Here is a 14,557-nt window from a genome sequence, read left to right as displayed (position 1 = left end):
TTTCATAAATCTTGTCAAATGTTTAGATTTATCAAAATTTTTGCATTTTAATTTTCTTTACTTTCTAAAAAAATTTTCCTCGAAAAATGCTGCAAGTCTCAGAATCTAGGTTAGTTTCCCAAGATCTACAATTACGAATTTTGGAGGCCAGGAGATTCAAAGCTTATCGAAACCTATTATACCAAAACCTTTTTTTAATACCTAAAATTTATTTTGAACAAAATTTCTTCGAATTTTTTTCAGGCATATTTATTTTGTAGAGTTTTTATGAAACTTTTGATAAGGCTACACATTTTATAATTACAAAAATTCTTATTTCATTTGTTTTTTATTTATTTATTTATTTATTTATGTCGTCAATCAATCGTAGACCAATTACAATGAATGCTTATTAACTATGTCTTAAATATTATTGCCTGGCTAACCTTGAAAAGAATGCTTTTTTTAGTGTTATTTTATTCATTGTTACATCAATTGATTGGGAATATGCGTTATAGCAGGTCATAATTCTATTCAAAGGCCCATTTTTAGCATAGTTTGTTCTTTGATTGTTAATGTAAAACAAATTCCTAATCCTCAGAGAGCGAGTGGGAGCATAAAAATTTATATTTTCTAAAATTTCCGGAACATTAACTCTTTGAGCAATAACATCGTTTATAAATGTTACCATGGCAAAGTCTCTTCGTTTTTTCAGTCCATCTAAACTTATTAACAAACATCGCGATTCATAAGATGGAAGTGGTAATCTCGTCCAACCTAATTTTCGAAGGGCAAACAACAAAAACTGTTTTTGAACAGACTCAATGCGGTTTATATATGTATCCTGATACGGAGCCCACACTACGCTACAGTATTCAAGAAGAGGTCTCACATAGGCCACATACAATGTTTTAATAGTGTAAGGATCATTGAAGTGCAGACTAAATCTTTTGATAAACCCTAGCATGTTACTTGCTTTATATATAATGTAATTGTAGTGATCAACAAATGACAACTTAGAGTCGAGAATAATGCTTAAGTCCCTTACTTGATTACACCTTTCAACTGTTTTCTCACCAAGGGAAATTGTGTCATTTACTATGGCATGCTTTCTTGTAAACGATATAGAATTACATTTACTAACGTTAATCTCTAACAAATTCTTTTTACACCAAGTGTAAAAAATGTCAACTTCTTGCTGAAATAGCTGCATATCAGATGCTTTAGATATTTCCATGAAAAGTTTCATGTCGTCTGCATATATTGAAACATGAAGCAGCTTCAAAATGTATTCTATATCATTGACAAATAAGATGAATAGTAGTGGACCAAGATGCGAACCTCGTGGCACACCAGATGTTACATGAACGACAGACGACAATTTTCCTTCAAATCTTACTCTTTGCGTTCTCCTTGACAAGTATGACTCGATCCATTGCAGTAGCCTGGTATTAAAACCTAACTTGGACAACTTGAAAATCAACAGTGGTATATCCACTCTATCGAATGCTTTACTAAAATCAGTATATAATGTTTCTACGTAATTTCCCTTATCCATTACATTTAAAGCATATGTTACAAAATGTATCAAATAAGTGGCTGTAGATCGACCTTTAACAAATCCATGTTGTTTACTAGTAATGAGAGATTTAACTTGGGAAAATATGTTGGCATTAATGATGGACTCGAAAAGTTTAGGAATAGTAGATAATATAGCAATCCCGCGATAGTTTGTGATATCCGATTTTTTCCCGTTTTTAAAAATAGGGATTAAAAAAGATTCCTTCCAAATTGGAGGCAGCATACTGGCGTTTAACGATGAATTAAACAACCAAAATAAAGGCTTTACTAATTCATTTGAAAGTGTTTTTAGAAGAATAGGTGGTAAATCATCTGGACCAGCGCCTTTTGACGTATCCAAGGACTCAAGAGCATGCAAGATTTCTTTGAGGGATAAATTGTTAACTGTAATATCCGTCATTGGCTCCGGAAGGTATGAAAAATATTCATAATCGCGATCATTCTCGTCATGAGTTGTGTAAATGTTCTGAAAAAAGTCCGCAAATAAATTACTGATCTCACCAGATGTGTTCCCGGTTCTGTTATCTAACTGCATTTTAGAAGGAAAGTTCTTCGATTTGTGTCTCTCTTTAACATAGTTAAAAAAATGATTTTGGATCTGTTTTAATATTATTTTCTACCTTGGTATTATGTTCTTCATATGCATTTTTCATTTCTTCATTCAGTTGATCGCAGACTTCTAGATAAAATGTAAGATTTTCTTCACTATGATTTCTTTTATAAATCTTATGTGCTTTCTGTTTCCTATTTTTAAGATTGATAACCTTTTTATTGTACCAAACTGGTGTCTTGGACTTTGTGGGTTTCCTCTGCTTCAAGGGTACCGTCTGTTGCAGAATTTTATAAATAATTTGATAAAATGTGTCCACTGCCTGTTCTATGTCAAGATAACGTATTGTAGTTTGCCAGTCAATACAGGCTAATTTTTCTTTGAGAAGTACATAGTTTGCTTTATGAAAGTCGAAGTATGTTTCAGATAAATTGTTATCCAACGTTACCGTTTTTTCATGTATGAATATGGAGTATTCAATAGCAGTGTGGAACACTTCGTTTTTCCAAAGAGGGGTGGGTGACTCTGATACCCAGAAATCATCAGTCATATTAGTGAATAACAAATCTAAGTAGCAGTTATTTTGATTTTTTATGTGATTTATTTGATTGAGTCCAATTTCTGCACTTTTGTCGAACAGAGTACGAAGTGTTTCATTTTCTCCTATAATCGGTATCAACAAAGATTCGTTGTCGTCATCAACAATAAAATTCACTGAGCGTTGGTTAAAATCTCCGTATATGTGAACATTTGCTTCCGCCTCACATTTCGAAATAATATTTTCAGCTAGTTTAAAATTTTTTTCGTATGAATCTTGCTTTGCATATTCTGGAGGAAAATATACTGTCGCAAAAATATGAACTTGATCTCCAATGAAACATATGACTCAAACGTGATCAAACTCCTTACACTTACAAGATGATATTTGTTCAGATTCATAGTCAACACTAACTGCTACTATGACACCACCACCACTTTTTTTGTTGGATAACGTTTTATCACGATCATCCCTAAAAACATTGAATCGATCACCGAAAACTTCTTCGTTCTTTACTCCAGCATCCCAGCTGGTTTCCGTTGCTAAAATTGCATGAAAATTGCATGCTGATACTTGTTTATAAATTTCGTTCACTTTGAAAGCACTTTTCATTCTGTTAAAATTTTGGCAATAGACGAGTAGCTCCTTGCTTTCATTTGTACATTGCGATGTTGTATTCCCTGAACACTTAAAACTATTAAAATTAATTACCTCTTCTTCTTGGTCCTGAGAGGTCGTCAAATCTTGAAAATCGGTCGGTTCTGCAACACTGTTGTCATCTACTTCCTCTGGAGAGAGCGTCAATTTCGACGAAAACACGAAAGTCTACATAGACACGCTTCGGTCGATGTAGAGGGGTTAGCCAGCCAATGTGAATTCGCAGTACCGCTGACCGGGTAAGGGTTTAATATTTCACCTTTTTCAAATCGCATCGACGGTGTATAGTTAACCGGAGGTTTGGAGAAGCGATCCTTAGCCACAGTAAGAAGCTCTCGATCAGTGGGGAGCAAATTGGATCTATTGTAATTATTGTTGCCGTGGTTATTGTTGAAGCCGAAAATTGTCCTCCGATTGTTGTTGTTATTGTTGTTGTGATTGTTGCGGTGATTTCGCAAGCTAAAGTTGTTGATGTTTTGATACCTTCTGCTTTGTCGCTTGCGTCGCCTTTTTGCATTATCAGCCTGTTTTTGCTGATTCGAACGTCTTAATTTCCGCGCATCGTATTCAGACCAATCGGCCTTCCATACTCTCCTCGTACCTATAAGACGCCACCCGGAGCTATCAGCGTCCTTTTCCTTGTTCAATTCTACCTCCAAACTGGGGTGTAAGTCGGGAGAAGATGGTAGCCATGCAGTATGGTGTGCTATGTTGGCAGACAGCGCCTTCACCTCATCGAGTACCAGTTTTTTTTTATGAAATGGCTTCCTAGCAAGGATCTCAATTTTATCTTAGTCCTAGAATTTTAAATATTGATCTAATTTCGTTGGCTTTTATTAACGTTTATATTTGAAATATTTATGCTTGCAACCTGCATCAGAGATATATTTTTTTGAATTGCAAAATCATGAAATCATATGGGGTGGCATCTCAAAACTATTTTTATTTTAATATTCATAATGTTAAGAATGGTGCAGCGACATATATCTTGAACATTTTCCTTTGTCCTAAATGTATAAAATTTAATCGGTGTGCACTTTACCATGTTTCAAAGGCCGAATTTTATAAAATTATTAAATTCAAACTCTGAGAATTTCCTTTGTCTGAGATTTAACTGATGATGAAATATTCAAAACCTAAAAGAATAGTTACAAAATTCATGGCAAGTCGTAGGTAATTACCTAACTCTGAGAATTTTCTAAGGTTTGACATGCTTAGTTTTATGACATACGGACGCTATGTAGCATGAACAAACGATCATTGCTTGTTCAAATTCAGTAAGCTTTTAAGGCTCCCCCAATCGAGGTCCCAATCGTTGTTATGAAATAAATATGATCAAATTTATTGTTTTACCAGTAAAATAATAGCAAGGCTCAATGTCATATTATTGGTCACACCCAACAAAATGGTTATTTGATTGAATAACATCTTCGCGAGTTTTTATTTAACCGTAGTAAAGCAAAATAATATAAATGCAAAAGGCCCCCCCTTGGCCCCGTCCAGGTACAATCCTTTAATTGCCCCACCCAGGTATTTTTTGTGCGTAATATCCCAATAAACAATTCAACAGCCATTCGGCTTTCACTCTGATTTATTGTGGTTTTATAACAACAAGAAACAAGCCTTTTATTTTAAATAGAGGAAATGTCGGCTTCGGCAATACCTCAACCTATTATCATCAGGGAGTAAACAAAGTCCTAGATCACTCAAATTTGGCCAATAAATTCTTTAAAACTCAATGCATCTACATGCCAAAGTTGAGCTCTCAACGACGTTGGTTACCCATTTGACGATAATAAAATAAGGTATTGCCGAAGCCGACATTTACCTTAATGCATTTAATAGTGCAAAACATTATGGCTTAGTAGTTCAGCTTTATGTTGTTTTTAAAAACTTTTGAAGACTGACGATAAAGTCAAAAAGTTTATGGTTTTATAAATGAATTTAAATACTGCACATATCTAATAATTATAGCAATGCAAACGACGGGAAAAGGAATCCAATCACCGACGAACCGACATGCAACAGGAGCATTTCGGTTGTCCACAATTCGAATTGTCAAACGAGCGATTCGAACTTTCAAAAGGGCGATCAGATCTGTCAAACGATGCGAGACGCAAACCAAGGCAATATAAATTATACGTGGGTTCGTGTCCTTGCTTAAGGTATGACGCGATCGGATAGATGTCGGTATTTTAACGTATTTTAAATATGGCGTCTTGGGCACGAATTTGAAAGTAGCTTGTATGCGCTGTCACGTCGGTTCATCGGTGATCCAATACTCGAATTTTCTGAGAGGTTCAGTAGCTCCGACTGAACCGGTCAATAACAACAACAACAACAAAACTATCGAAGGATAAACAATTTTTGACGTTTACCATTTTCCAGTCAACTTTGCCACCATTCAATGCCATCATAAAACTAAACGCTTAAGATCATGCAAAATGGCTTGAGATAGAAATAATTCAGTCAAGAAACTTTCTTCATTAAAGTCACATTAAAACGTTATGCATTTGTCAATGATTTCATGAAAGTAAGACAGCTTTTTATCAAATGGCCTATAGAAAATACATTTATATGCCACCGATATTATTTAAATCTTGTTTTTCAAGAGTTTTTCCTTGAATATTATTTTATTCTCATCAAGTAATCAATCAGCAGTTTATGAGATTTCAAATATCATCGAATTATTTCGGTTGTGCCCAGTGATCAATTTTAAAAAAATATTCATATATAATTTTTCCCTAAATTTAAAATTATTGTCATATTATTTTAATTCAATTAAATTAAATTGAATTAAATTAAAAATTATATCATATCAACGTTTTCTCAAGGCGGACTATTTTTTAGGTTATCTCAATGCTATGTAAACTAAGTGCAACAAATCAATCTTGAAATTCTTCGATAATATTCCCTTCAAAATTTTCTCCAGGGTGTGCCAACTATACAAATTCTGGAGGTTTTGGTTTAAATAATAAAGATAGAGAGAGTTTTAAATGATGTTTTATATTAGCCTTGTAGTACTTCACCAAACGAAAAATGTTACTTGGAATTTGTATCACCTGTCCTACCCACTCGTCGCGCCTGTGTCCTTTAGTATGAGTATTTTCCTAATGTGTAGAAGTATAATGAAGCAAAATCGTAAATTTAGCACTTGATCCATTCCAGGTTCATTTTTGAGCACTTTGTGGATCTTTGGCAATATGTTTATAACTGTTGGTACATTTTCAATTCAAGCAATTAAGTATTATATTTACAACATTTTCAATTCTTTGGAGACTTTTTCTCGTTTGTAATAGATCAATCGGGTGATTTTTGAAGATTGTTTACCAATATATTATGAATAATTTTTAAGTCATCACATGTATGTGTATGAAAAAGTACGTTACAATAGTAGAAGGTTTTGCTTTGAATACAGCAAGATTTTGCACAACGTGACCAGTTTTCCATCAGAGCTATCATAATAATGAAGGCGAGGTAAAACAATGCTACAGCAGATAGTACGTTGAAAAATTAACACTTCCATTTACTGTTTACTGCTTACTTACTGCTGGTCGAGTGTTAATTCAATTAAAACGGCTTGCCTTTCCTTGCCAACGGCATTAATCCACGACGCTGCAGCTTGTTATGGCTATCTTTTCGGCACGTAAATTACTTGGTCGCGCATGAGTGTGAACACTTTTAGCATGTGGCAGTGGCATGTTGGCTGCTGCCAGGCAACTTGTCCTGATGCATTTCGATTCGAATTTGCTTAACTTCATCTCACGACGCCCATGTGCAAACGCCAATTAATAGTCTTGTTCAGTTGTTCGCGTGGACAGAGCTCAGCCTGCGAAGGCGATTATATTTCTGATCGGATGAAACATTTTAATTATGTTCTTCAGCTTGTGCCCTGCCGATAGTATGTCAGGAACATGGGATGAAGAATTGGTTGATATTCGCTCGTAGCTACTACGTTCTAATAAAACTGACCACCAAACAAATAAAAAAAAACGGAAGACGGTCCTTGTACGATCTACCTAACCGTATTAAGCATAGTTGAAAGCCATTAGTGAAGTTTTAGCTAATATGATTCATCTTACAAAACTGACAACGAATGCCATCATTTGTTTGTTTTGCTCTCAACTAGGATCCCCCGACTGAGCATTTTGAATACTTAACAATAATATGCAACACATTGAACAAAACAATCAGTATTACAGTTTTAAAGAGGATACTGAACAAAACACAACGAAATAGGCTGTTTTAATTTCACAGATGCAGTATACTGTTTGCTCTATTCGATTTTATTCATGGATTTATGGCAGCAGTACCAGTTTTTAATTTTACTTAAGCAAAAATTTGATGGACCAATAAGATATTCTGAGTTTTTTACATGGTTTCCGAATAGCTACGTGGGAGCTTTTGCTACGGGAGGTCCACGCTTTCTTCTCTTCCTTCAAATTCAAGGAGCAGAGTGGTCTTAGGGTTTCGTTGTCTCATCAGAGGAGATTTAATCTGGATCTTGGGAAATCTGAATTAAATCTTTATCCTTGATTCGGTAAGCCCCTAATAAACAAAAACCATATATGAACAATAACCCAAATAGTTGAACTTTTTCACATATGGTTTGGATGATACCCAAAACACGTCGTTAAGCAAAATAACCATAACAAATTTATTAGGGGCACCAAGAGAGGATTTAACTAGGAAAGCACGCATCCATTCTCTCTCGTATTGTAGAGAGTGTCTATGTGTGAGTGAATTCGCGGGAGAGCTGTCAATCAACTGATAGTTCTGGAGTGCATTTTGAATAGGTCGTATGTAACAAATGTAAACAAATTGACATTTTAATGCTACCAGACACTACTCTGCTTACTCTTCCTAAATACAAAATTTAGGCCCGATACTTCATTTTTGATTCATTTTCTCATTAAAAAAGTATTTTCCGTATGTGCCAACTGATCAATACATAGCTCAATGTTGCATATGACACCTAACTTCTATGGGAGTGCCAATCGTCGTATGGAAGAAATTTAAGCGAAGCTTATAAATTGTAAACACGACCTGTTGTTTAACCCTAATAGAAGTGCAAACTTTGCAAATCCTACAGTGAGGTTGTGGGTGATCTATAAAATGATAACAACGCTTTCCGTAAGATATTACTCATAATAATACATTTTTAAATCACTAAAAATGCGCACGGTGAAATATAACACCATGACATGCAAAAGGTCGATTACTATTGATTGGTTAAAAATCATTTGTTTTTTTTTACAGAAACGCTATCAATACCTTGTAAAGTCAATAGCAGCTTTTCTGAGATGTTAGTTTATGGGAATTTTGAAAGAATTATCTATCTCATAGAAAATATAAACAATTTTGTTGTTGGTCAAAACAAAATACCTGATTTCTCTAATTGACAAAAATGTTACATACGACTCAATCAAAAAGGACCCTAGCATTTGTTTTTTTTTTTGTTTGACGTACTGAAACAGGAACCTATTCATGCTGAATATTGCATTAGGTCCTAAGTAACATTGATCCATTCTCTTCGTTGACTTTCTCTTTCGTTAATAACTTGAGCACATAACCGTTTATTGTTGTGTTTGTCATTTTAGATGCTGGATAAAAGCTTCTTTTACCGATATGTGTGCTGAAAATACCTGGAAATATCTTTACATGGCCATACAAAGAGAAAGTTGATGAAGAGAATCTGTCAATGTTACTTATGTACTTCACTTCACTTCTGGACTTATCCAGAAGCAATCATCGGCTACTTGCCGGTCTTGGAACTTCTCTCAGATACAATGCTTCTTCCAACGCGCGCAGATTCTTCATCACAATTCTCTAGGTTAAGAAAGAGATCCTGAGGATTACTTGCATTCTTAAACTTCCATAAAGATTATAATTTTCCAGGACGTTCAGAGAACTTCTTGAAAGTTCATTGACCCCCTCGGAAGTTTAGAAAACTTACAAAAAGTCCAAAAATCTTTAAACCTCTCTGGTATTACGTGAACTTTTTGGATTATCTCTGAGCTTCGTGAAAATTCTCGTTCTTTGATTTTTAAGATCAACATATTGTCCCTGTTCTCTGCCCCCTGTTTTGGGGTTCCCTTAGCTCAAAAGGCGCAGATATATTTAAGACGTGATTTGAATTGTTGGACAGTTCTTGTTCTTCCGAATAATGCCTGATGATCCTGACATCTTGACAAATATCCAGAGGCTCTCCTGAAAGTCTTTGGAATTATGTTTGAGCAACCTGGTACCATCAAAGAAAATCTAGGATACGTGATTGGAATTACTGGATTAATGCCAGATCATTCTTGGGAAACAATTCAGAGAATTGCTATCCTGAAGGTCCTTGATATAATTTCTGAGCAACCTGGTGGCAGGAAAGATATATATGAGAAACGTGACTTTAATTTTTGAACAGTTGTAGATTTTGGGAAAAATACCTGGTCATCTCGAGGACTTCCTTGAGATCTTTGATATCCTGAAGGTCTTTGGAATAATTTCTGCGCAACCTAACGGGTGTTCAATAAAAAAATGAGAATTTTGTCAGTGATATAGCCAGTAAAAACAATTTTTTTTTTCAACGAATTCAGTATTTTTTTTAATAAAAAAATAATGTTTATTCTTCAAAAACACGTCAATGAATATTGGAGAAGGGGCCCTGGTCAGCCGTACGACGCAACTTAGTAGCGATGCTCTCACTTTAATTACAGAAAGGTATTGAAATCATTCTCATTTTTTATTGAACACTCGTTAGTTCCGAGAAAAACAAATATTTGAAAAGCGTGACTTAACTTGTTGGTCACTTCTCAATCTTCAGAATAATACCTGTTCCTCCATGTTCATCCTGAACTCTTTAGAAAATATTCTGAGGACTTCCTTGAAATCATTGAAATCATGATGCACTTTGGAATAATGTCTATACAACCTGGTATCATGACAGAACATTTCAGAGACGTCATTTGAATGGTTGCACAGTTCAAGATCTTCAGAATAAAAATAAAAATATTGAGAGATCTTCCTTAAGATCGTTGATATCCTGAAATTTTTGAGCAACCCGATATATTGAAGAAGAAGAAATCTAAGAGATGCGATTTGAATTAATGAACAGCTGTTAATCTTCAAAATAATACCTGGTCATCATAAAGTCTTAAAAAAGTCCTGATAACTTTTTTAATACCTTTGATATCCTTAAGTACTTTGTATTAGTATATGATCAACCTGGTTATATGAAAGAATATCTGATAGATATTATTTGAATGGTTAGACAATTCAAAATCTTCAAAATAAAACCTGATCATCCTGAAGTCTTGGAAAAACATGCAGAAGGCTTCCTTAAGACCTTTGATCACGCACTAATCACTAATCAAAGCTGGAAGGACGATTGGATTCAGGAGCCCGGTACGCACATGTGCATAAATAATGTCACTCTAGTGCCGCCTGTTGAGTGAATTCTGAACTAAACTATTTTCCTTAAGATAGGTTTTGTCCATCTGAAAAACTTTCCATCCACATGAGCAGGAACTATTTGTAGCGTTATATAATGTGTATTAAGGTTGGCGCAACTTGATCATTTCCGTTTTAGCGCCATCTAGTTTTGAAGATCTTGTTTTTTTGAATATTTTTGAACAAGGAAGCAACATCATATATGGTTGGGTTCTAGTGATATAAACTTCTCTACCTTCAAAATATGCCTCTTCATGTGTATATTTTTACAACTACCCCTCCTTCGAGAGATCCGCCCCTTAAAAAAGTCTGACAATTTAAACAGAAAGTCCATTGAATTTATTTTGCAAATCATTTAAAATTTCCGAAGCCCATTGAAATTCCGTTAAGATATGGTAATTTGACTTTGGGGTCAAATTGACCCCAGGGTACAAACAACGTATGGATGTAACTAAAAAAAAGTCAAACAAAAATATTACAGAGCTCCGGCGGACTCACCTAGTCACGAAAGAATTAGTAAAATGCATCGACAAATGAAAAGGTTGCGTCCTTTCAAAGTAACCTGGGGTCACTTTCTCGCATCTCTGTAAGACCATCTTAAGGGGGGAGTACACTTTGATTTTTCAAAAAAATGCATTTTTTTGGCTTAAAATGTTCCTTGGGATGTATACTTTAATTGTGAAAAGACTCCAAGTCCGCCAGAATATTCCTTACCGCTTTACGAAGCGATTTCCTAAAACATGTACCGGCGCGCTGAGAGAGCAATTTTATCTCTAAACGCGTTTATCTCGAAACGGGGTTTTTCAAACTAGCGTGGGAAATAACTCTAACCAGTTATCATCAAATTTGGATATCGCCTAGGTTTTCTTGTTCAGAATTAAATTCTGCTTAGAAATACGTATCCACATTTTCGATTTTGTCAAAAATTGATTTTTAATCCACGATTTTGTAAGCATTTTTAGGGTGAAAATGAACTTTTTTTTCCTAAGGCCACAACTTTTGAAAAAATTAATTAAAAAAAAATCGGAATACGTATTTTTAACCCAAATTTCATTACCAATCAGGATTTTTGTTTGATTTATGTTCCAGAATCACATGGAAAGGAGTATTTTCCCACGCCGTTTTCCGACTTCCGCGCGAGGACGCCCGCGCGAACTGGTGCACCGGCCACGGGGAGACGCCCAATCGAGTTAAAAAAAAATACAAATTGCAGTTCGAAGGGTGACTAATAAATGGGTTGTAACATATTTGCCCTCCCTGAGTGTTTTATTGCTTAAAAAAATTAACGCAACTGCCTTACTTTTTGGACGTTCAATGTGTACTACCCCCTTATGTTCAAGATGCCAATTTTCCAATAACTTGCTCAATATATGTATGATGGTCATCCAACCATTTTGTGCTTTTCGATTTTAATCTTGCCATGCCTATCGCTAATACTTGTATCTTTTAATGGGCCATTTAGGGGAGGTTTGGGTAAGCGTTGTATTTTTTATCATCAATCATTTTGGAAGTGGTTTTAACTTCCCCAGCTGCTCTTACTGTATGTTTCTTACCTGCGGCCATGATGTTTTCTTTCACAAATCGAACTCAATTTGTGCATCGGCTCTAGAACCAGGTTATTGCTGTATAAATTTACTTCATAATTATTCCTATCCCATGCATGAAAAAGAATTTATCTTTTATATGGAAGAGGGATGTAATTATTCTCCTCAAAGACACCTATTCGAACTATAGAAGACTTGTATCAAAGAACTCTAATATTAATTCTGCTTAGAACAAATTACCTCACACCACACAAGTAACCACCAAGCTATTTCAACTATCATTCAAATACTTACCAATTATTACAATGTGACCAAACATGTCCTTCTTCCAAACTTGCGTGCAATTCCAGCGATGACCTAATTTAACGAAGTGATTGATAGAACCGTTTCACTGTATTTCAGGCAGTAAGTTTACCTCTGAATTGGTGTTGGCACTCTTGAGCACCGAGTTTTTGTCCAGTACTTAGCGATACTACAGCGTCTGGGGCTTCAATACACAGTTGTCTTTGATAAGGTGACAGCCCTGGAATTCTTGAACATAGAACTGAGGATGCGAAGCTTTCGGCGAGTCTGAAATAAACAAATAAAGAATACAATGAAACCAAAGGGTAAATATATTTAAGCGGATAGTAGTCGAATAGATAATGATCAATGGAAATGTTGGATATGCCTTTATACAAAGAGAATAAGCAAGAAAAGCGAATTGTGTCTTTAAAAATTTAAAAAAAGATTGGCCTGGAAAGTATTCAAACATTTCAAGTGAAAACAAAAAAAATAATGTTATGGTGTGTTTAAGTGGAGGAGCGTACCCAAGTAGCAAACCTAGAGCTTTTTTATTTTCCTTGATTTGTTTTCCGTCGATCTTGTTTTCCGTCGATCTTGTTTTCCGTGCTGAGCAAAAATGCTACCGACGCCAGGGAGGCAGCTCCCACACCTGGACCCTACCTATCGACCCATCAAACTCATGCACCGGGGACCAACGATTTTACTTCTCTTCCGAAGGAAGGCGTGATTAGAGATGTTATGCCTCAGAAAATCCCGGCGGCACCTACTGGGATTGAACCCAGCCTGCGGGGGTGAGAGGTAATCACACTCATCACTACACCACCGGCGCCGGTAAAATTCAAACTTGTCATCTTAGAACACAACATTCATTTTCCTAGAGAAATAAACATTAAATTTTGACTCTCAAAGAAATCGGAAAAAAAAATCAGGGAAAGGTAAAAGAAGCTCTTCTTGATGAATATTGAAGATTGTTTTATTCCCGGTTAACATTAGAGCCTATAGTACGTAATATAGACTGTTTTACGAAATATAGAGTGCGAGAGGAAACCATAAATTTATGGAGTAGTTATTTCCAAGGAAACCAGAAGCAACTAGGAAAATCTTCCAATAGAAGTCGAAAAAATACCTTCAGAAGAAGCTGATTTGAAAAACTACCGAAAGAAGTAAATTGATACTTCTAGGAGACTTCGATACTTACGTCGATTACGCTCTACTATACAGTCAAATGAAACCTCGGAACCCCTTGAAAGCTCTTACCACTTTTCGGAATTATTGGGGATACACAGCAAAAAAATAATTTTGATATCACGTCAAAGTGGATGCACTACAATCATGTCGAAAATATGGTGTAATATTACTTGCTAAAAAGGAAAAAATTATCATTAATACAATGCATGAACTGACATTACGCTGCTTTTACTGCATTTGTTTATTTATGTGGTCATAAAAATTACATGAAATTTTCGACATGATTGTAGTGCATCCACTTTCATGTGATATCAAAATTATTTTTTTGCTGTGTATTCTCATGCTCACTCGGATTACTTTCTAAAAGATATTGGAACACAAAATTATCTTGAAATTAATAAAATATCAGCATTGAAACCCTCTTATATCCCTTATTTGAACCTTGATGTTCTAAGATGCCATTTAAAAGCATGCAATTTATCTGAAAATTTTATTACATATTCCTGACGTCGCTAAAACTTCCTTAACGATACCAAAATATTGATGGATCCTTACTGCAGGTATCAGAAATTTTCTTTAATTTTCTAATCTCCATTAAAATTCCAACATTTTTTTTAAATTGATTGATCTGTCCTAATGTTTTCAGAGCATCATCAACCTTCTCTTGATCCTCTTAATCCTCTTTAAATGAATGAAGCTTCTGAACAACTTCGGATTATCCCTTACTTCACTGGTGTTCTGTAATTTTAACAGATGTTAAAATTAAATTTAGAGATCTTAAAACTTACCCAAAAG

At 35.1% G+C, this 14,557-nt stretch overlaps 1 protein-coding gene across 1 annotated transcript in view; it reads right to left on the bottom strand.

Annotated features, from left to right (window-relative positions):
- The window catches only part of LOC135714610 (protein Wnt-2-like), a gene marked incomplete at its 3' end in the record, with an annotated part of 67,258 nt that overhangs the window by 20,127 nt on the left and 32,574 nt on the right, over positions 1-14,557 (bottom strand). Inside the window, exons 2-3 of the mRNA XM_065237991.1 lie at positions 12,705-12,859; positions 12,584-12,646 (exon numbers count right to left, since the gene is read on the bottom strand). Coding sequence (XP_065094063.1) covers positions 12,584-12,646; positions 12,705-12,859 — 218 coding nt within the window. The remainder of the gene's footprint in view (positions 1-12,583; positions 12,647-12,704; positions 12,860-14,557) is intronic.

Source organism: Ochlerotatus camptorhynchus, unplaced genomic scaffold, assembly GCF_037179485.1.
Source record: "Ochlerotatus camptorhynchus isolate MF236.1 unplaced genomic scaffold, CSIRO-AGI_Acam_v1.1 ptg000674l, whole genome shotgun sequence".
Lineage (NCBI taxonomy): Eukaryota > Metazoa > Arthropoda > Insecta > Diptera > Culicidae > Ochlerotatus > Ochlerotatus camptorhynchus.
This window is presented reverse-complemented; position numbering and strand designations above follow the sequence as displayed.